At 42.3% G+C, this 22,001-nt stretch overlaps 1 protein-coding gene across 2 annotated transcripts in view; it reads left to right on the forward strand.

The window, feature by feature from the left end:
- Adamts18 (ADAM metallopeptidase with thrombospondin type 1 motif 18) overlaps nucleotides 1-22,001 on the forward strand; it is a 130,777-nt gene that overhangs the window by 38,911 nt on the left and 69,865 nt on the right. For both annotated transcript variants that reach the window (XM_040736509.1, XM_040736515.1), the window contains exons 3-8: nucleotides 13,388-13,670; nucleotides 15,647-15,840; nucleotides 15,956-16,039; nucleotides 17,665-17,824; nucleotides 19,792-19,897; nucleotides 21,709-21,846. In XM_040736509.1, the coding sequence (XP_040592443.1) occupies nucleotides 13,388-13,670; nucleotides 15,647-15,840; nucleotides 15,956-16,039; nucleotides 17,665-17,824; nucleotides 19,792-19,897; nucleotides 21,709-21,846 (965 nt within the window). The remainder of the gene's footprint in view (nucleotides 1-13,387; nucleotides 13,671-15,646; nucleotides 15,841-15,955; nucleotides 16,040-17,664; nucleotides 17,825-19,791; nucleotides 19,898-21,708; nucleotides 21,847-22,001) is intronic.

Below are 22,001 nucleotides of genomic sequence, written 5' to 3' on the forward strand. Positions count from 1 at the left end.
CCTGCACATGCACACACTGCCCTTGTGAGGATACTCTTGGATAATGTGTGTTTTGAGATTGCTCCCAAGAGTCTGGTTGCCCATTTTCTTTGACAATCTAGAAGCCTAGAAGTACTGGGTATGTCAAGATACAATTTGTCCCGTGACCAGGGTGATATATGACTATATGACAGGAGATGGATGTGAGCCAAAGCTTAGCAATAAAGACCCCCCCCATCCTCTGCTACTCTGAGCTTGTAACCTGAAGAGAATTGGCCTGGCAGCTGAGTGAGGATGTCTCTGCAAGGGTGAGAACAAACCTGGAAATCTCTGCCCACAGTCAGGGGTTATCTCTGTTGCATTAGTGAATTCACATCTCATGAGTATCCCTCCCGTCTCTTATTTACATCTTTCTAAACCTGAACCTGGGTGGAGGATACTGGTGTAATGTAATGCCTGTGTCCCCTTTGCTGTATTTTGCCACCAAGTCCTCTCTTTCCCAGCCTGTGTCAGGAGCAACAATTTGGAAATTCCAGGAGTTAGCAGAGATCACCGAATAGAAATGCTCATTGCTTGGAGGCTGCTGTCATTTGTTTCTGCATGGAAGCCCCTGGTATTTGACACACAAAGACTTCACAAGGTTAAATAAACTCTGCTTCTATTCCAGCCGTTCAGAAAGCTCTGTTTATCTGCCTGCTCCTGTTTATAGTGACCACTTGTTGATTTCATAATGCAGGCCCATCACCGAGCCTTTTTTAGAGCCCTTTGTAAATTCCCAAGGAGTATGGAAAGTATCGGTGTATGCAAATGGCACAGAGCGGCAGGGATTCCTAAGGAGCAGAGCCAGTATTTAAATCTAAACCCGGATGCAAAACCGTAGCTCCCTTTCTTTTACTCATATGCCTTGCACATATGCCAAGGTGTTTTAGGAATTACATTTACATGTGGCATACCCAGGGTGTTAGCTTTCTGCCACGTGGTCTGGCAGATGCCAGAGACAGAAAAGGAAATACCTCCGCCTTGCCTCGGCAAGCAAGGCATTTCTTAAACGTAAGAAATTCAGTACAGCATTGAATGAGGACAAAGGTTATAAAGTCAGAAGTCTGCAAGTGCCAGGCTAGTAATGCACTGAGGCGTGGGGAAGGGGAGCTTTGAATGGGGGAAGCTCCCTGCCTTATTCATAAATTTTATTTTGCTCATCATGTCATCTGCTTATGTTCCTGAGTGAAGAAAATACTAGAATATAAGATGGAGGTGGGCCGATTAATCAAGCCCAACTTTTCTACTTAGTATACAAGAAAATAGAATGCTAGGCAACAAGTTTCTACTACGTTGCAGATGAATTTTTAACGCTTTGGGCCATTCTTTATTCTCTCCGTATGTATCCCTATTTCCTGCCTCTGTGAAGTTAGGGAAATGGACTACACAAACTGCAAACACCCCTTAAGCCTACGATTATTTTCCTTGGATTTACCTTAAGGCAGGGGACACAGAGGGGCAGAAGATAAATAACCAATGGAAATTAAGACCAGCCATCACCAACATGGTGGCCATCTCAGGTGCTTCCATGCCACCCAGGGGGAGCTTGGGAGTCCAGTCAATCACACAGCCTCTCGGTGCTGCTACCCAGTGAGTTAACACCACGTGGTATACTTCCTCCTACGTCTAACAGCTGGTTACTGGCATTGTTTCCAGCTCTCGCTGTCTGTTTAACAAATGAATGCTGTCAGTTCCAAGGGAAGCAGGGAAGGGCGGGGTGGAGAGCTTGACATAACCCATCACCACTACAGAAACAAGTGAAAACATATGTCTCCCCAATAGTGCATCAGCAGGCAGCTGCCTTGGGAACAGGGAGCATCATTTGTTCCTAAGACGATTCTCCGCTATCTTGCAAATGTAGCAGATGCTATTTGCAAAGTTCCAGCTGCGATGCATGGTGTGTATCAACTGTTCCTTCTTGAAAAGTAGCTGTTTTCAGGCAGCTTGTATTGACTGTCGACCTCGTAGGTTTCCTTACTCTCCAAACATAGGCTCTGAATAAGTGCAGTTTAAGTAGCGAGTGAGACCAATAGTCATTTGCTTCTTGTCAGATGAAGAGGAGGTAGAGTGCGATATGCCCATGGCTGCCAGTCTTCTGTGAGAGTATTCATCTAAATTAATGTGATATGGATAGTATAAGCTTCAATGGTCAAACACCTGTGTTTGCATGTGAGGGATTTAAAGAAGAAATTTGATGCATGGACAGCGTTGTGGTAAGACTTGGCAAACTAGATGGTAGGTGATGTGTGCTCATTATAAAAATTCTTACCGTATAAGTTTCTGTCAATTTTCATGATCATGTCTGGTAGAATATAAAGTGTTACATTAGTATGCTCCTCACTGTTCTGGGAGTCAGAGGACCCCAGCAATGTGGGTACCTGCCAGGGTTTTCTTTATCATTGTTTCTTGCAGATTTTCAAAATTCTTGCTGGTTGCCATTGTTCAAGAGTTCAGACCCTTAGAGGTGGTCTGTCTTAACTTCGTTATGTCTACAGCATTCTATATATGTCATCATCCATTCAGCAGAATTTGAGTATCATGTCCAAGCTCTGTCAAATGCTAAGGCACAAAATGAAGGATATTATCTCTGTCTTGCCAGGTATTTACATTGCAAGGATTAGGAAGAAACTAGAGAAATATCCCCCTGGAATTAGTGCAGGGTGACTGGGTGGTCTGTAGGAGGGATCTGTAAATTGGGAATATGAACCTGGAAGTAGATACATCTAATTGAGCGCTTGCTTGTGTCCCAGAGTAGCACAGCTCCTTAAATGTAGACATCACTGTCTTTATTTTTATGCCTCTTGTCCTAATTTCATTCCTGTTGCTATGATAAAATACTCTGACGGTGAGGATAGGTGGAGGGGTGCTTATTTTAGCTTATTGTTCCAGGTTATAGTCTGTCACCGTTGGGAAGTCACGAGTGCAAGAACTTTTAACAACTGCTTCATCACATCTGCAGGTTGCTCCCTGGCTGGCACTTAGCTTGTCTTCTCTACCATTATGCAGCCCTGGACTACCTGCCCAGAGAATGGCACTGCCTGCAGTGGGCTGAGCCCTCTTCATCAATTAACAGTCCTTCCCCCAGACTTTTCCACAGACCAATCTGATTTATACAATCCTTCAACTGGGACACCCTTCTCAGATGACTGGAGGCTGTGTCAAGTTGACAGTTAAGGCTGACTGGAACGCGTGTCTAGTAGTTAAGGGACTGGGCAGGTGTGGTTTACTATACTCTTTACTATACCCTGTGCTTAATTCTTTCAAAAAGGTCTCACAGAGTAGTGTGTGTCTGTCATCAAGCAGAGAAGTCCAGTTCTGTTCTGAAGGCATTTAAGTTATACCAATAAGCTGTTATATGACAGTGGTGCTAGATGAAATAAAAAGTAGATCAGCAATGGTCGTCCAGGTTGAATCTTGGAGAACCTATGAGTTTATAATCTCTGGATCCATGGACAACCTTACTCAACCGCCTGCCCTCCTTTCTTCACACCTCTTGATGTAACGTGGCCATGAGAGTACAGAGGGCAACCCTCTGGTTTTAACAGCTCTTGACCTAACCCTTCATTTCTGACACAGAGCTGCATGTATTTGTGCCTTTAAGTCTTCACACTGTGTTTGAAGTGACAAAAAAATGCCAACTAACTAGGATTCTGATCTGTACAGTGTGCCAGTCCAGATATGGCTTGTTTTTTAAAGTCTGTATGTCAATGGCTGTGTCTTCCCAAGAATCACATCCTCCAGAATCCTAATAGGGCACATGTTTAAGAGTAAGGGAAACTGTGCAGTCACACAACATTCAGATATAGCAGATATTTTGGTATCATCGGGTTTGAGCTGCTGCAGCCATGACTGTTTATTCCAGGAGAAAAACAAAATTGGCTAAAGCAGTGAGTTTACTAGTATGTATTAATAGCTTCCAGAATGACCTCACCTTTACCAATCAGATAGCTATGGCTCCAGTGCTTTGAGGAAAGGGAGCATTCCATGTGGTCAAAGTCACATCAGTTAATTTTGATTTGGAGCTGATTTTGGTTAGTATTAATTATCACAGAAGGATAAATTCTGTGATATAGTTGACGATCCTTAGGGAAGAGAAGGAAGATAAATTTTTGGAAGATACCTGTAGCAGGACTTGGATACTTTTTTTTCTTTTTCCTTTTTTTTCTTGTCATTGTCATCAGTATGGAGACTTTACCTGACCTACCCTGCTGAGGTCAGGGGTTACACAGAGAGGTCAGTTTTGTCTAGGCTTGCACCTGAGTAAACTACAGGCAGAGTGGTCCATGAACATGTGTGTGGCAATTCAGTTCACCAGGTGTTCTATGGAAAGGGCAGACCTTTGCCTGCTTCCTCCAAAGAAATGGCCAGCATGTGACTTAGGGGCTGTATCCCACAGTCATGGTCCACATCCATATGCCCCACAAAGCCTTTGGTGCTCTCCTACCCAAGCAGGGGCTCTGAACCAACAGCATCCCTTTCTCCACAATGCTGGTCAAACCAAAGGGGGACATGCCACCTCCTTCCCATGGAGAAGGAGCACAAGAGATCAGGTCTTCATAAGGCACCAAGGCTATGTCTAAATATATGAGCCCCCGAACATTGGAGTTAATGGCCATACATGCAAGAGGGGAAGCTGAACAAACTCCTTCCCACACACCACCATCCTTCTCTATTCCCACTCAAACCCAGCGACCAATCTGTGAATACTAAAAGATTCATGGAGTGAAGAAGCTCTCCACAGTGTCATATACATGACTTTCTTTGAGAATCTTCAGTTCTATCCTGAAGACTTTAATCCTTTTCTTTTCAGGTCTCGAAGCCTCGCCTCATCCCTACATTATTTCTCTCAGTAGACAGAAAGAATGCTCATACCACTCTTCCAGAAACACAGGTCCAATTGAAGAGGAAAATCATAATATTAACACAGTTGGGGAGAGGCCTGGCTGGCATGTGTTCTGGGACAGTCTACAATGCTAGCTCTCAGGGCAGAGGCAGGAGGAGCTCCATAATCTGAGGCCAGAGGGGCCTACCTAGAGAAACCCTAACAAATGAAATCACACACCAGCACAGTAAGAAAAGAATAGGAAAAGGTTGGCTTGAATTCTCTACTTTTTCCTGAGCTATCAGAGATAGAAATCACAGGAATACTAGATACATGCTGTCAGACACCATACCCTACACTTTTAATCCTCTGAAGGAAGGGCTATTGTTATTCTCGTTTTACAGACCAGGGACTTGAGTGTCAGAGGTTTAGTTTCCTTTACCTCTGACATAAGGGAAAGGACAGAAGAAGCATTGAACCCTGGAGAGTCAAGACAATTGTGGCTCTCACTAGTTTTGCATTGCTAAGAACACTTGGGGAATATTGACAGTGTCTGTTTAAACTTAAATGAAGCACCTGGCAGCTGTTGGTAGAAACGTTAGTGTCTGTGTAGCCATATTATTTGATGGCATATCTCTGTCTTGAAGTAGAACAGCTGTTGTGAACTGTTGACTGACTTGGTCCATAGTCATACTGTGGAAATGGGCAGAGCAATATCACAGACAAAGAGGCCTGTTGCCACACCTTTTTAGGAGGAAGGTAGAGAGATTGGCCTAAGAATCTCACGTGAGATTCTAATCACCTCTTCTGCCTGCCCTAGAGGGACATGGTCTTAGGATGCCACAGTTTACAAAAAGTGGCAATGGAATGGGGGTTGGGTCTTTCTGATGCTATAGCTGCCGATGGGTCACCAATGATCCTGTAAGCTAATCTCAATAAACTCACATTAGCAAGAAGCTTCCTAAAGTCACCCAACAGTACATAAACCTGGAAAGTGTATTGTGAGTCCTGTGAATATTGAGAGAGAGGAACAGATGGGAAGTACTAGTATTTTTTTAAAATATGCATTACCCCTGCCTACCCCAAAAAGTACAGGGGATGTTTTTCCATTTGACAACGGGGAACCTTGGACAGCTCTTCTCATTTTGAGTACATGTGCACACTTGAGGGACAGTTCAGGTCATCTACTCCACTGTCTTTGCATGTGCAGATGACCGAAGTTTCTGTTTAGATCTCCTACATTAAGTACTTTATAGAAAACAGAGCAAGGTCCAGTGCTGGTCATCTCGGGGCACGTCAGCAGATGTCCTCTTATTGGCCTGAGTATGTCCCAGCTGAACCCACTCGCTCCCACCTGGGATTTAATAAACAGTTCTTGATGAATCATTTCATCATCTCCTTGGAAAGTTCAAGAGCCACCAGCACTCTATTTTGCGTGCGTGCGTGCGTGCGTGTGTGTGTGTGTGTGTGTGTGTGTGTGTGTGTGTGTGAACATTTGCTGAGAAACTCATGACATAAAACACTGTGGCTAGAGATTGGTTTGTTTCACCTAGGGAAGCCCTGAGCTCTCACACTGTTTAGGAGATGAAAATAACCAAAAGGAGGAGCAACACTTAGGCTTCATCTTTCAAGTGTGTTGTCCTCTTCATCGTTTTCCTTAACTGTTTATCTTTGTATCATTCCACCCAATTTCCCTCAGTAAATTTTGTTGCTTCTGGACAAAAATCCATAAACATCCTCATAGCACAGGCTGTCCTTCATTGAAGACTGCTGTGGCTTTTTCTCTGCAGATCTGCATTTCTCTCCTTTTTCCCTTGGGCCCTGCCTCCAAATCACAGATTTTTTTTGTTTCATACTGACCAATTTTTCCTAAGCCTTTTGTTTATTCTGACCTGGGACCTTGCCTTTAGAATGGCATCACAGAGGTTGGGCACCAAATCGGTTATGTATTTTTGACAAATCCTTCAGCCTTCAGTAGTTTATGACTGTTAACAATTTTAAAAACAACAGGAGAAGGACGCCATCATGCAACAGGGCTTACGTGGAGGATTTTTTCTTCCATTGAGGGAAGGGAATGGGAAGTGGGGGGAGAAGAGGCAGGAGACCAGCCTCTGGAGACAGGAGTACAGTGGAGGAAAGGAACAGAGAGACAGGAGGCAGGAGGAGCCCACCTTTTATGAGGGGACATAGTGCATGTGCTGTAGCCATGGCTTTCAGGACCAAGAGCAGGCCAATACTGAGTATTGGCAAACTTATCCTGGCAGGTAGCAGGAGGCAGGCCAGCATAATGCCTGAATGCTAACAATGATATCACCAGCTCAGTTCACTGGAGACCTCTCCTGTCCTCTATGTCCAGGGACACCTAAGTCTGTCTTTCTTATCTACTTGGGGCTCAGACTTCCTGCTTGCCCCTACTTTCTCACTTCCTAGTTCTGTGATGTCATTCTGTCATTCCACCCAGAGTTTCTCCACGTGGATCAGGAAAAATCTTCTGGTCTAAATGAATTCACTTTCTTGGAAGGCTTGCTGTAGAGAACGTGCGTGTGTGCACACACACACACACACACACACACACTTTCTGTTATTTCTAACTCCACTCTGCATACTAATGAATATTTCATTTTTTAACTGTGATATTTACTAGCTTCTTCTGTGTTTGTTTTTTTCTGTTGAATTAGACGTCATTTGGATACCACGGTGCGTCTTATTCACCATATTTAGGCAGAACATTGTATTCATTTAGTAATTTTTAAAAAGCTTCATACACCCCACATATACATGGTTCTATTTGGATGTGCTGGGCCTATCTCTTTAAACTGTAATTTGTTCCTTTGGTTAGATTACATTTTTTTCATCAGATACCATAGGAAGACTATTAATTATCTGGCACTATGCAATTGTTTTGTTATAAAGAATTAGATGCTTGCCCTTTGCACTGAAATTAAGTGTGTAGCTCCAGTGTGTTTGTCTCAATTTGGGCCCATCAACTGAAGTCAGCTGCGTGCTGAAGATGCAGCTCCAAGCTGCCTCCTGCTATAGCCGAAGGGATCTTTGCACAGATATCCACTCAAGAGAAGCTGGAGTCTTGAATTAACCATAGAAAAGAGTTTCCAGATGATCTACTAGAAAACCTGGCTGGAATTTATTAGGAGAATATTTCTCACGTAGATTTAAACATGTGGACTGACATAAAGAGATCAGGGAAGGAGTAAGACCCACTTGTGTGTGGGTGCACTTTTTAAGGGCGAGTCCCACTTGAGTGTCTGATAGTGCCCTCAAAATCAATTTGGGTGTCTTTTAAGTTACTTCTCAAAGGATCCCTAAGAACCCCTCCCTCTCCTCCTCTATCTGGATAATTGAGATTAGAAATTGGCTCCTGGAGTGCCTTTGATGGGATTAAATGTGATAAGATAAAAGCTTGGCCCTTGAGGGCCATCATGCTTTTCTCTTCTTGTAAATAGGGTTTGTGAGACTCTTGAGAAATTGAAGTCAGGGAAGGACAGAGGCCTTCAGCAGGAATCCTTGCTGTTTTAACCCCCTTATTTACAACATCTCTCCATAAAACCAACATTGCTTCTCAGAGAATGATGTCAGCTGTACTAATGATCCTTACCTCTCAACAAGCAAGAGATTTTAACCAGACTCCGGAGAGGGGCTCCTTTCCCTCCCCATGTCCACTGAATTAATTACCTGTATCTTTTGGTACTGCCTCAGGATGACTATTTTGTTGATGTCTCAACATGGAATGTGTCCCCTATGCCTTTGAGCAGCCTAGAGTCTTCATGAAATAGGGAGAAAATTGAAAACTTACAAACCGGTCCATCCAGTCAAGGCACTTAAGTGACTTAAAGGATATTAGTTGAACCAAGTGAGGAAGTTGGGAAAGCTGGAGGGCTTTTGAGGCATTTAGTTTTCCTTCAGCTAATACCTCTGTCTGGGGAGGGCTGTAAATGGTGCCTTTTGTCTGCCTGTAGTTTAGAAGATGAGCCAGTATGCTTTGGAGAAGGCTCTGATTTTGCCTGGGTTTGCATCTGGGCTTTCCCTTCCCTTCTCAAGCCTGGTTCCTTCCTGTTTCTTGATGGCCAGCTCTCTGCTTAGTCTCCACTCTGACATGTTTTTTGACTAAGAAGCAAATATTTGTTGTCTGTTAGCATGAGAATTGCTCTGGGGATTCCTGTGTGGTCCACATTACCACAGAAATGTTGTATTAGGTGTGGGTTTTATTTCTTTCACTGGAGAGAGATAGGGAGACTACTATCTATGACTTATGATCATTTGGAAAGGGGACAGTGTAGGTTCCAGCTTTAGTAGTGGGGATACCAGCATCTAGCTTTTGCAAAAGGAAGACATGCTCGTAGTTTGTATATTCCACTAACTACCTGGATGGTTAAGAAAGAAAAAGTCAGAGAATGCTGTGCCATAGTATGTATGTGTCTGAGATACCTACTCATAGTTGAAGAAGTTATTAGAAAACTACAGTGGAAGAAAATAAATACAAAACAGTCAGTTGATGGGGGAAAAAAGATTTCCAAGTATGAACAACAGCGTTGTGTTTAGAAAGGGTTAGCGAGAGGACAGATGAAGTCAGCAAGGACTAAGGGAAATTTGTGGAGCTGGCAGAAAGGTGAAAGGCAGAGAGCTCTATATATGTCCATTTATCTTGGATGAGAATTCTGACTGGTGTCAGGACTAGGTGGAAAGTGTCAACATTAAAGATGGAAGTTTCTGGTAGCATTGCCTGAGCTAGATGTGGGAGGGGAGGGCACAGCTGATGCATGTCTGATGATGGACAGCATTTCGGGATGGTAGGCTTTTGCTTATTTTAGTTTTTATGAATTTGTGTATTCATAGGTGAGTGGACACATATACATGTATATGTATATGCATGTGAGGGCTGAGGACAACTTCAGGTGCCCTTCCTCAGGAGTCATCATCTTGTTTTTTAAGGCAGGGTATGGCACTGGCCTTCAGTAGGCAGACTGACCAATAAGCCTTAGGGATCCCTGTCTCTGCTTCACCAGCACTGGGTTTATGGGGGTGTCCTGCCATGCCTGCTAGCTTTTTATTGGGGCTCTGGGGTTCAAACTCAGGTCTTTGTGCTTGCATGGCAACCACTTTAGTGACTGAGTTATCTCCCCAGCCAAATACCACTTTTAAATACAATTGATCCTCTTCTCCCATAGTCTCCATGAGAACACAAATATAATCTTTCTATTGACTATGTCTTCCTTTTATAAACGCTGGTGTCTAGAAAGGATCAGGACTTCGGTGCCCAGTGTGTGCCTGGTGAATGAAGCCGTATTTTATGTTCACATGCTCTAAATATGACAATATCCATAAGATAATTTCTCAGAAATCCACAAACTTTTGAGAGGGCAGAAAAGTCAGGACCAAATGATGTATTCTGGACTTTTAGAAAAGCAAAGCTGAATTCTAACATAAGGCTAAACTCTGATAACTGTCATCCACCCTGCCCCGCTGCATCCTATAGCCTGGGAGAGGTGCTGACTTTGTATTCCTATGTAAGCTACCCTCAACCCAACACCCAAACTCACCCAGCCAGCTACCCACATGCTTTGCAATGCCCATGAACTGTGGTGCACCCTGCTTATCATTTGGCATATGACAGATGCTCAGTGATCAAGGCAGGTCAAAGTCTCCCTCAATGTATGAGATGGTAAGGCCTCAAGCATGGGCCCATAGCTTATTTGTACATTTCATTAATCACCTGGTGGTTAAAATAACACAAAACAAAACAAAAAGGCAGAGATACCAGGGATGTAATGTGCATGTATCTGAGACTCCTGCTGATGTTAATGAGCAGCACATAGGAAGGCTTCAACCAGTGCTCCTTAAACTCTAGTGGGCATGCTTATGTGAAATCAGGGAAGCCTTGGGTAGATGCGTTCACAGCAGATGAAGTCCTGAGTGAATATGTTATGGATGGGGTCATGTCAAGAACTCAGTACCTCAGACCCATAGGAATGGCAAAAGGCTCCCTGTATGGGTCAGACTTGGAGTTGACAAAACCTTTCTCTGATCTGAGGGCAAGTGTTGCTAGTGTATGAGTGTTTACAAATGACTGAGCAGTGTGTGCAAAAAATTAGCAACTAAGCCTTCTTCCTCAGAGATGACTGCAGCCTGAGCCTGCTCTTCTGAAGGCACTCTACTGAGACTAGCTAATCCCTCTGTCCTTGCTAACACATCTGTCTTTGCTGTACTTAATAAAAGCTCCGAGGTTCCAGGTTGTTGCTTAGCTGCTAACCCTCCATCAGAGCTTTTCTGTACCTACATCTCTGAGTCTTTTTCTTAATTCCTTCACCTCCCTAGGCCTGTTTCTAAGACGTCTTCATGAAGAATGCAGAGCATCCTATTCACCTGGTGGTCTTAATAAGAAATACAAATCCATATGAAATTTAGTATTGTTCTTTTGAGGTTGTGCTAGGATTTTGATAGATAATGCATTGAATCTGTAGATTGCTTTTGGTAGGATTGCCAGTTTTACTGTGTTAATCCTACCTGACCATGAACATGGGAGATCTTTCCATTTTCTGATATCCTCTTCGATTTTGTTCTTCAAAGACTTAAAGTTCCTGTCATACAGGTCTTTCACTTGTTTGGTTAGAGTTACCTAAGATATTTTATGCTGTTTGTGGCTATTATGAGGGGCGATGTTTCTCTGATCTCTTTCTCAGCCTGTTTGTCATCTGTGTATAGGAGGGCTACCACTTTTTATTAATCTTGTATCCTGCTACATTACTAAAGGTGTTTATCAGCTGTAGGAGTTCCCTGGTAGAGCATGAGAAGAGGAGGGAGGGAGAACTGGGATTGGAATATAAAAAATAAAATAAATATAGTTCACTCATTTAAAGCACACAAGTCAATAATGACTAGCCCTATTCATAGTGGTTCATATCCATAATCACAGTGCTGTTTTCAGTTTTTGAGCTTATTAAATATATTTATCTTTGGTGCTGGGGATTGAACCCATGAGCATGTAAATCACCAAAACCACAGAATTGTATAAATTAATGGCATACCATGTGGTGTTTACATACATGAATTAAGAGATGAAATCAGGTTAAAATTGTATATCTTATTAAATAATATTTTTGAGCAAAAAAGAAAGGATAAAGAGACACAAATCCAGATTCAAATGAGCTAAGCTAAGAGTTGTCTCTATTCACAAGCTCAAGAGCAACACTGGAGTTGCTGGTTTGGTTCCCAAGGCAGGCCTAGGTACCCTGTGTATGATCTGGAGGAGAGAATAGCCTGTGCTACAAGCCATGTCTCCATTTTTGGTACGCCAGTATATCAGGCATTATGCCATGAGCTTGAGCTTGGAAGGTGTAATTGTGACTGTGGGCTTCTTGATGAGTGTCCTTTCTTCATTTCAGAAACACATGTCTTCATGATAGCGCAGCTCATTGGAGGCACTAGACTTCCACTTAGAGATAATGGCATGCTTCTTTCTCAGACATCCGTGCGCACCCTCCCATTTCTTTAGCACTTAGGACACCAACATGGGAGATCTTGTTCTCTCTACATAAGCCATGAACTGTTTTTATATTCGCCACTCCATCTAGGTTTCATCGGGAGCTATCAATCAAAGCCATACAAGCAGGACATTCCTTAGCTCAATCCTTCAAAAACTCATATTAACATTGTCAGTCTAAGGGCTGCCGAGATGGCTCAGTGGGAAAGAGTGCTTGCTCTAGAAACATAAGGGCCTGAGTTCAAATCCCGGCACCCATATAAAATCTGGGTATGGCTTTATGTACCTGAAATCTTAGCACTGTGGGTATCTAGGACTGCTGGATCTTGCTGGCTGCAAGCCTTGCTCCAGGTTCATTAAGAGACCCTATCCCAAAGGAATAAGGCAGAGTGATAGAGCGGGTTACCAAGCATCCCCCTTCATTGGCTTTCAAATTCGTGCATGGAGCATACACACACAAACACATGCACATACACACATGCACAAGCATGTGCACAAATAAATCAATGAAAACATAAAATATTGTCAGCAGATCCAGATGGCTTAAAGGTACATGATGTATTAAGCATGTGTAAGGCCCTGGGTTTGATCCCTCTACTGCACTAAAATACACTTTAAAAATACAGTTTATGGGTTACACATGGTTAACATTGATTTAGGAAATAGAGTACCAACCCACTTAGTCTTTTGTTGTCCCCTTTGTGAAACTGGAGTTCTAAAGCAGCAGGTAATGGTGCAGATAAAAATGTGACAGGACCAATAAGACGGCTCCACAGGTACAGGTGGTTGACACCAAGTCTGATGACATGACTCAATCCTGGGGACCTATGTGACTGAATGAGAGAACTGCCTAGTGTAAATTGTCCTCTGGCCTCCACATACGAGAATGCAAAACACACACACACAGGATTTTAAAAAGGCAAACAGATACCAAGCATTTTGCACAGTGCCTCTCCATATGAAGTAATCCATGCAAAGTTGCCAAAAAAATCAACCCAGAAAAAGACAACGCATGGAGTCATGAGTGTGCTCTTTGTGTTTGGCTTTCTTAGTCAGGTCTGATAAGGACACGAGACAACGAATTCCTCATCTCACCGCTACCTCAACTGCTGGCCCAGGAACACAACTACAGCTCACCTGCAGGCCACCATCCTCACGTCCTGTACAAAAGGACAGCAGAGAAGAGGGTCCAGCGGTACCAAGACTACCCTGGCTCCCATCGGACTTATCCTGGTCACTCCCCAAGTCACACTCCCCCTGCCTCCCAGAGCCAAGAGACAGAGTACCACCATCGAAGGTGGCAAAAGCAGCATTTTTGTGGACGACGCAAGAAATGTATGTAAGGAGATTTTCCTTGTCTGTTCTGAAGAGGTCCTCGATGGGTAGTCTTGGGGGCAGCTGGGTTCACTGGCATGGCAGGTCGGTGGGGCTGCACTGAATTTGTTCTCAGATGCTGCCTTGTAGGAGGACTGGTGAACCCACACTGAAGGAACGGTTCTCCTAGGTTCAATTAGGAAAGATGTAGATATGGACCTTTACTGGCCTTATTAGCATCTCTCTGTTTTAACCAAAGGTCCTGATCTTGTCTTAGTTTCTGTGGTCTTAGGGAAAGTACCCAGATCCTTGTAGTGAAAAAATGAAAGCAGACATAAATGCACAGATGAGCAGTCCTACTAGAGACACAAGAGACTTCTCAGGAATATTGAGTCCTGAAGGTGAGTTGACAAAGAACAGGAGAACTCTTGGGTGGCATGCCAGTGGTAGATACCTATAATACCAGCACTTGGAAGGCTGAGGTAGGAGAATTATGAGGTCAAAGCCCCTGTTTTGACAAAAAACATTCTGCTTCCACCTGCCCAGTGCTGGGGTCAAGCTCAGCACCTTACCTGTGCACAGTAAAGTTCTGAACCAGGCATGCTGTATTTCTAGTCTCCTCTGCTCCTTTCTAGAATAGCAGAGTTCAGTAGATAAGAACCAAATGTAAGTTTGCATTTACTAGCAACTATGATCAAAACCAGTTTAAGGCATCCACAGTGATGTATACTTGTAATTCCAGCACTCGGGAGCTGAAGGCAAGAGAATCAGGAGTTTGAAGCCATCCTTGGCTATGTAGAGATTCAAGTTCAGTCTGGGCTACATGAGATTCTGCCATTTTTAAAACATTAAAATCAAGAGCTGAAGAGATGGCTCAGTGTAATAAGGCACTTGTTGCCGAGGCATGGGAGGCAGAGCTCAGATCCCCAGCACCCAGGTTCCCCTCCCCACAAATACCCTGTAATCTTTGTACATTAGGGATCTATTGGACAAACTGCAACTAGACTGGCTGAATTGACAGGCTCTGGGTTCAACTGAGAAACCCTGCCTACAAGATGGATTGTCAACCTCTGACACCCACATGCATGTGCACATATGCTCACAAGTGTGCGTGCGCACACACACACACACACATACACAGAGTATACAAACATACCACACACTCATACAGCTGCTAACAACACCTGCAAATAATAAAAGTTTAAAAACAAATTACTTTCAGTAGCTTTTTATCTAACTCATCAAACCAAGTATCATAACCTCAAATTATAAACGATGTAACAAATTGCTGGAGAAGGACTGAATTTTCTCTTTCATACTGTATTCTGTAAATGTACTAAATTTACTCTTATGGCTCAGTGTCAATTCTAATAACCAAATTTCCACAGGAAATCTTTAATCTGTAAGTAGATTTCCTAAGACTCAATGCTGAAAATGTAGATTTTTAGACACTTCATTGTTTCAAAGATGCTTGTATTCTTCAGGGACCAAGCTAAATATTACATTCTGTTTTATCTGATAAATATCTGATCCTTGTGTTTGCCAGCCACATTCCACTATGGTAGCCACAGATGACAACTGGGTCCCACACTGCCCAGCACAGACAGGTGAGGGTTCCTCACACAAATAGGAGCTGCCAGAATTGGATATAAGATAGTGTTTTTGCCATCTCCCTTAGCTGTTGGCATTACAAAGTCAATGTATTCCCAAAATGAGATTTTTGTTTTGCCCCCTTCCTTCACTGACCTTGGTTGATCTGCCTTGTCGGCGAGCTAGAATTGTAGCTTGTTTTCCTCTGAGCATTTTTAACATTTCTGAATCTGCCCATCAGCCCACCCATCCATGCATCTAAACATCTGCTGCATGAATCTCAGGTGCAAAGCCCCAGGGCATGACAACAGTGACACCCAGAGTCACCTTCCCACTTTCTCAGCTGTCTGTGTCACCCAGATGTCTTCTGCTGATCTTCCTTCCAAATTCTCTTCTGTCTACTGCAGATGCCCCCAAGCCTCCTGCAGAAGATGCCTATCTACGCTTTGATGAATATGGAGGCACAGGGCGGCCCAGAAGATCAGCTGGAAAGTCACAAAAGGGTCTTAATGTAGAAACCCTCGTAGTGGCAGATGCAAAGATGGTGGCAAAGCATGGCAAGGACGATGTCACCACATACATTCTCACAGTCATGAACATGGTAAGCGGCATCATCAGGAACCATCTTGATAACCTTGAGACATATGTATGATTGATTCTCTCCATGCAGGGTTGCAACCTTTAAAAGATGTTATGTGGCTTTGATTGTTCAACAGGTTTCTAGCTTGTTCAAAGATGGGACCATCGGAAGCGACATAAACATTGTGGTTGTGAGTCTAATTCTTCTGGAACAAGACCCTGTAAGTAACAAACTTCATTTATTCATTTGTTCTGCTGTTGAGGATGGATTTATTGAATACCTACTGTATACCAATGGATGAATCTCATGTTTGAAAGTACACCAATAATCTCCTCAGGGAAAGTACAGTCTACTAAGTATCATTGAGCTAAATCACCATAAAACTGTCCTTTATATACTAGACTAGTTAATATAGACTAGATAATAATAAATGTATCAACAGTTATATGTAAATATTAAATACATTATAACATTGTTAATACAAAAATGTAAATTCTCTGTATAAATATGTAGTCCTTATGATAAGGGTGAATTTAGTCATAGATTTCAGGGTTAGTTGGACTTCATAGGTCAAATACACTAACTAATACTAAGGTGGATACATAAGTATATTTTGAGAAGTTACCAGACGGAATCCATCATAAAATTCTTGTAGTAAGTCTATGGTCTCCCAAGCATCAATTTAGGAATGTCAAAGAATAAACAAGGGGTCTTCAACTGCCTTGAATTGATTATTGTGAGGTGCATGACACAGGAACTGGGCAAATTGCAAAAACAGAACATATAATAACGTGTTAAATTGCACAGTACTCCCTGCTCTGTAGTGTTTTGATCTGTAAGCTGTATTTTTCCCTATGATCTCACCAATCAGTCAGACCATTTTTCAAAGCCCCTGAGGCTTTTCCTCTTCAACTCTAACCCCAATAAAGAATGTGAAAAGCAGAGACTAGGAGACAAGGGAGAGAAAATGGATTTAATTACCCAGGTGTGCAGAGTTACAGAGGTTTGTGTTGTGTGAGGTTATCCTGGAATTTTAGAAAGATAGGGTGTGTGTTGTTTGGGAAACACTTGGACTTTGTTGTGCTAGTCACACACTGCTCAAGGATACTGAAGCCAGCAGCACCCTGATTCACTGACAAAATTACTATCTAAACATTTGGCTTGACCCAAGTTTACCTAAGCAAACATTTTGATAAATTATTGTTTTAAGAATAGTTTCTGTCTTTCTTTTTTATATAACTGTGTGCATGTTTTGGCTGCATGTATATATGTACACAATGGCATGGGTGTACCCAATACCCACAGAGGGCAGGAAAGTGTGTTGGATCCTGAAGAATTGAAGTTATAGACAGTTGTGAGTCATGTCATACTAGGAATTTGAACATGGATCCTCTGGAAAAACAGTTAGTGCTCCTAACCTCTGAGCCATCTCTCCAGCCCTAATCTCTAATAAATGGTTCTCCATTCAGTAAACTCACATTGTGTTACTGATAACTTGTAGCCTCGTAGGTACCAAACTTTATAGAGAAGTAAACTATGGATGCTGTCTTTGTTATGCTTTATTGAGGAAACTATTGAACTTCAGTATGAATAAATTTATCAAGATCAAAATTTTGTTTTAATTCTAAAAATGTAGTTAGTTAGAAAGTGCAAACTGAAAATTCAAGTTTACTTTAAAATTTATAATAACCTAAACTTGCTTTTTTTGGTAGAGCTTGGCTCAGTGGCCCTCCTCCATTGATAATTTCCTCTAAAAACATGGTGTTTGCCTTCATAGTCACAATGATTCAGTCTTCTTCACTCTGGCTAAATCATCACCCTCTAATTTCTGCACCTTTCCCATAGGGAGGATTGCTGATCAACCACCATGCAGACCAGTCTCTAAATAGCTTCTGCCAGTGGCAGTCTGCCCTTGTGGGAAAGAATGGCAAGAGACATGATCATGCCATCCTTCTCACAGGATTTGACATTTGTTCCTGGAAGAATGAGCCATGTGACACACTAGGTATGGTATGGCCAGATTGCTCATACACACCTGCAATCTAGAAGCATGGATAAAAACTGTCTTACCAATGCATGGCCCTCTTGAGTCCTGTCAAAGAGACCTGATATACTCATGTGTCACTTACTGCCCATGACATATTCTGAGAAAAAGTAATGATGATTCTGTGTGGCTATTTTAGAGTGTACTTACACAATCTGAGGTGGCTGTGACATCACTAGACACTATTTTCCCATGAGAATATTGCTATACAAACACCTCACTATTGCCTGAGGTCATTGTGTGACATATAAATATATTTAAGTCTTTCAGGTGTGAAATAGCTTCCTCGTTCCATGGTGAATGTGTTCTGCTTTACTGAATCCATTGTGGTATGGAGAGTCTGTATATCAATCAATCAGTAATTTTCTTTATTGCCCAAACTGATGATCAATGAAGTAAGAGGGATCATTTGATTGCACACATTTTATGTCATTCAATAAGCACCATGACCACACTGGGAAGCTGATGAAAAGCTGCTGAATGCCTTCATACCTCACTGTGTTACTGGTTATCAGTGCCTTATTTAGCAAGATCCTTAACTTGAAGGAATCCATTTTCCCATTTTTGTATTAGACATTCAGCCTAAGAAGAATATTTTTACATACTTGCTATATTTCCAAGCTGAGTCAGTTGCTCATTGTAGGAACTGAACCTTTGGTTTTGGGCAGACTGGGATATTCACATCAAGGTCTGTAAACTTTTGCTGTAGAGGGTTCTGCAGTAAATATGCTATGCTTTGCAGAGTGGCAACTACTGACATCTGCTATGTTAGTGACAAACCAGTCACAGACAATGCGTAAACCAATGAGTGAAAGCTTTGTCTAATGAAGTTACACTGAGGAGACAACCGCAGACAAAAGTATAAACAAGGGTTTGAAAACAGCAAACGCACCACCAGGAATCAGTTCCTGATCTGCTTCATAGTTCACCCTCTTTGCTAAGGAGCATGTTCGCATTCACATATGCCTTGTGAATATCCAAGTCCAGGACTGTGCTGCCTAAAGCAAATGATTCACTTTTCTGACTCTCATATACCTAATTTATACACCCACACACATAGGCACATATTACATGTGCAGTGTAATATATGGTACTTAGAAAACACCATATATTAGAAAACACAGGCCTTATGTGGCCAGGCTGTAAATAGGTAGGACTTGAGACCAAGGCTGGAGACAGTCATCTAGAAACCTACAGACCGAGTCAGCTTCACTATGAGTTGAACAATAACCAAGTATTCCTCCCTCGTCTAGTGTCTCTGTGAACTCTATCACCTATCCTACACTCTTGCTCCCTTACCTCCATCATATGGCATAAGTAACACATTAGTTAATAATGTCACCCATGACACATATATGCCTGCATATTAGACTTTCCAGATGATCCCATGGCTTGACCTGGAGGTGGATGCAGCCAGTTCATAAGCATGTATTTAACCCTAAATGGCCACCAACCCTTGTTCTAATGGTTGTTAACTCTCAAACATAGGAAGAAGAAATTCTTCTGCTGTAAGGTTGATCAAGATAGAACCAAGGAATGATGGGAATGCTTGTGTAACTGTTCTTGTAGGGAGGCAACTTTGGAAAATGGGACATGTGTCACATTGCGAATGTGAGAAAAGTAAATTTGATCTATACATGATATCTGGACTTGTTTATATTTTCTGCTTCAGAGAAAGATCAGGAAAGAATTAGAAAGTATATTCCACACTTAGTAAAGCCACTCTAAGGTTAACATTAAACATTGTTGTAACTGTCAGTATATCAATTTCTCTGACTGTATTAATAAATTTAGTTAAGGCATCTAAATTCCTGTGACAATAAAGACATCCAATATTCTTCTGCAAAACAATTAAATGTGTTACTCCGCTAAACTGTATTGTCTATATACCCAATTACTGCTAATATTTAAAATTGATATTTCAATAGGATTTGCTCCTATCAGTGGAATGTGCAGTAAGTACCGAAGTTGTACCATCAATGAAGACACAGGACTTGGCTTGGCCTTCACCATTGCACACGAGTCAGGGCACAAGTGAGTGGCTTCTCAATATACTGTTTTCTATGGAAACTGGCTAAGTAATTCCTTCTTAGCATTCTGTCTTAGGTTTCTATTGCTGTGAAGAGACACCATGACCATGGCAACTCTTACAAAGGAAACATTTAATTGTGGTGGTTCGCTTACAGTTCAGAGGTTCAGTCAAACATGGTGGGGAGCATGGTGGCAGGCAGGCAGGCAGGCAGACATGGTGCTGGAGCTGAGGGTGCTTACATCTTGACTTATAGGCAACAGGAAGTTGGCTGACTCACTGGGCAGTATCCTGAGCATAAGAAACTTCAAAGGGCGCCCCCACAGTGACATACTTCCTCAAACAAGGCCATACCCACTCCAAAAAGCCACACCTCCTAATAGTGCCACTCCCTATGAGATTATAGGGGCCAAATACATTCAAACTACCACACCACACTTCCTCTTATGATCAAATACATGAGATTCATCTTGTATAAAGCTTCAAATTGTGGACTCCAAAGAGGCCTGAGTGGGAAGATGGATCAGTTGCTAAACTTCTGCCACACAAGCAAAAGGACAAGAGTTTGATCCAAATAACACACACACAAATTAAAAGCTAAGTATGATGGTGCATGCTTATAATCCAAGTGTTTTGGATACTGTTCTATTGCTGTAAAGAGACACCACAGTCAGTGTAGCTTTTAAAGGAAAGCATTTAATTGGGGCTTGCTTACAGTTTCAGGGGCTTAGTCCATGATCAACATGGCAGGGAGCAAGGCATCAGGCAGATTTAGTCCAGGAGCAGTAGCTGAGAGTTTAGATTATGATAAGCAGGCTAAAGTCAGAGAGAGAACAAGACTGGGCCTGATATGGCCTTTTGAAACCTCCAAGCCCAATAACAAACATCCTCTAACAAGGCCACACCCCTTAGTCCATCCCAAATAGTTCCACCAACTGGGACAAAACATCCAAATATATGAACCCATAAAGGCCTTTCTCAGTCAAACTACCACACCCAGCAATATGGAGTCAGCTCCCTAACCCTACTGCTAACCCTAACTAGCATCTCCCTAGAAATCATTGACTAGACATCCTAGTAGTGTACTTGGCAAATTCTAGGACAGGGAGAGACATTGCCTTAAAGAAAAAAAATTAATAATACCCAAGGTTGTCTTCTGACTTACATTGTATGTGTGTACACACACACACACAAACACATACACTCACTCATACTCACACACCCAATTCAGTAAGCACCAGTCATTAATGCCTGTCTTTTCAATTCATGTATTACATAGCTTAAGGTTTTGGGGTTGCAAATGAACTGCACATTACTTACCTGATTCTCTGGGTGTTTATTTTCATTTTGATTTTGCTTTGGTGAAGACATATTTTTTTCTTTTGTGTAGTGAGCACATTCGCCGCCACTGAATCATATCCTTCCTAAGACAACACTTTTATTATGTGGCAACAATCTCTCAGTACATTTCCCTAGCTGGCTTGAACTTGTGATCCTCCTGCCTTACCCTCCCAAGGAGTGGGATTATAGGCCTATGCCACCCAACATCCAGAACAGCTCATTCTCTGTACAAAAGAAACTAAACATGGTAACATGTAATCCACCTGCCTAGGGCAGTGATACACTGAGCTCAGTTTTCAAAGTACTGGCTATGAAAATTTTAATCATTCTTGCTTATGAGTAAAAGTTATCTGAGACATTTGGTTTTAGGAAAACAAGCCATGGTCTTGTGTCTGCTGAGTCTTGGGGCACTTTTTTAATTTTTCTGGTGGTAACCTGGAACATGGGTTCTCAGAAGGCATGGGTTCTCTTTCAGCTTTGGCATGGTTCATGATGGTGAAGGCAACCCCTGCAGGAAGGCAGAAGGCAACATTATGTCACCCACACTGACTGGAAACAACGGGGTGTTTTCATGGTCTTCCTGCAGCAGACAGTATCTCAAGAAATTCCTCAGGTAAGATGAGTAAAGTTCTGGGTTCTGTGCTCAGGTCTGCAGCAGTGGTCAGTAGGTGTGAAAACAAATATCCAAGCCAGGCCTGGTGAGATGGTCTAGTCATTGTGACTATCTGGGAGGCTGAGATAGAATGATTGAAAGGTAATAGTCTACCT

Source organism: Mesocricetus auratus, unplaced genomic scaffold (assembly GCF_017639785.1).
Source record: "Mesocricetus auratus isolate SY011 unplaced genomic scaffold, BCM_Maur_2.0 Super-Scaffold_6723, whole genome shotgun sequence".
NCBI lineage: Eukaryota > Metazoa > Chordata > Mammalia > Rodentia > Cricetidae > Mesocricetus > Mesocricetus auratus.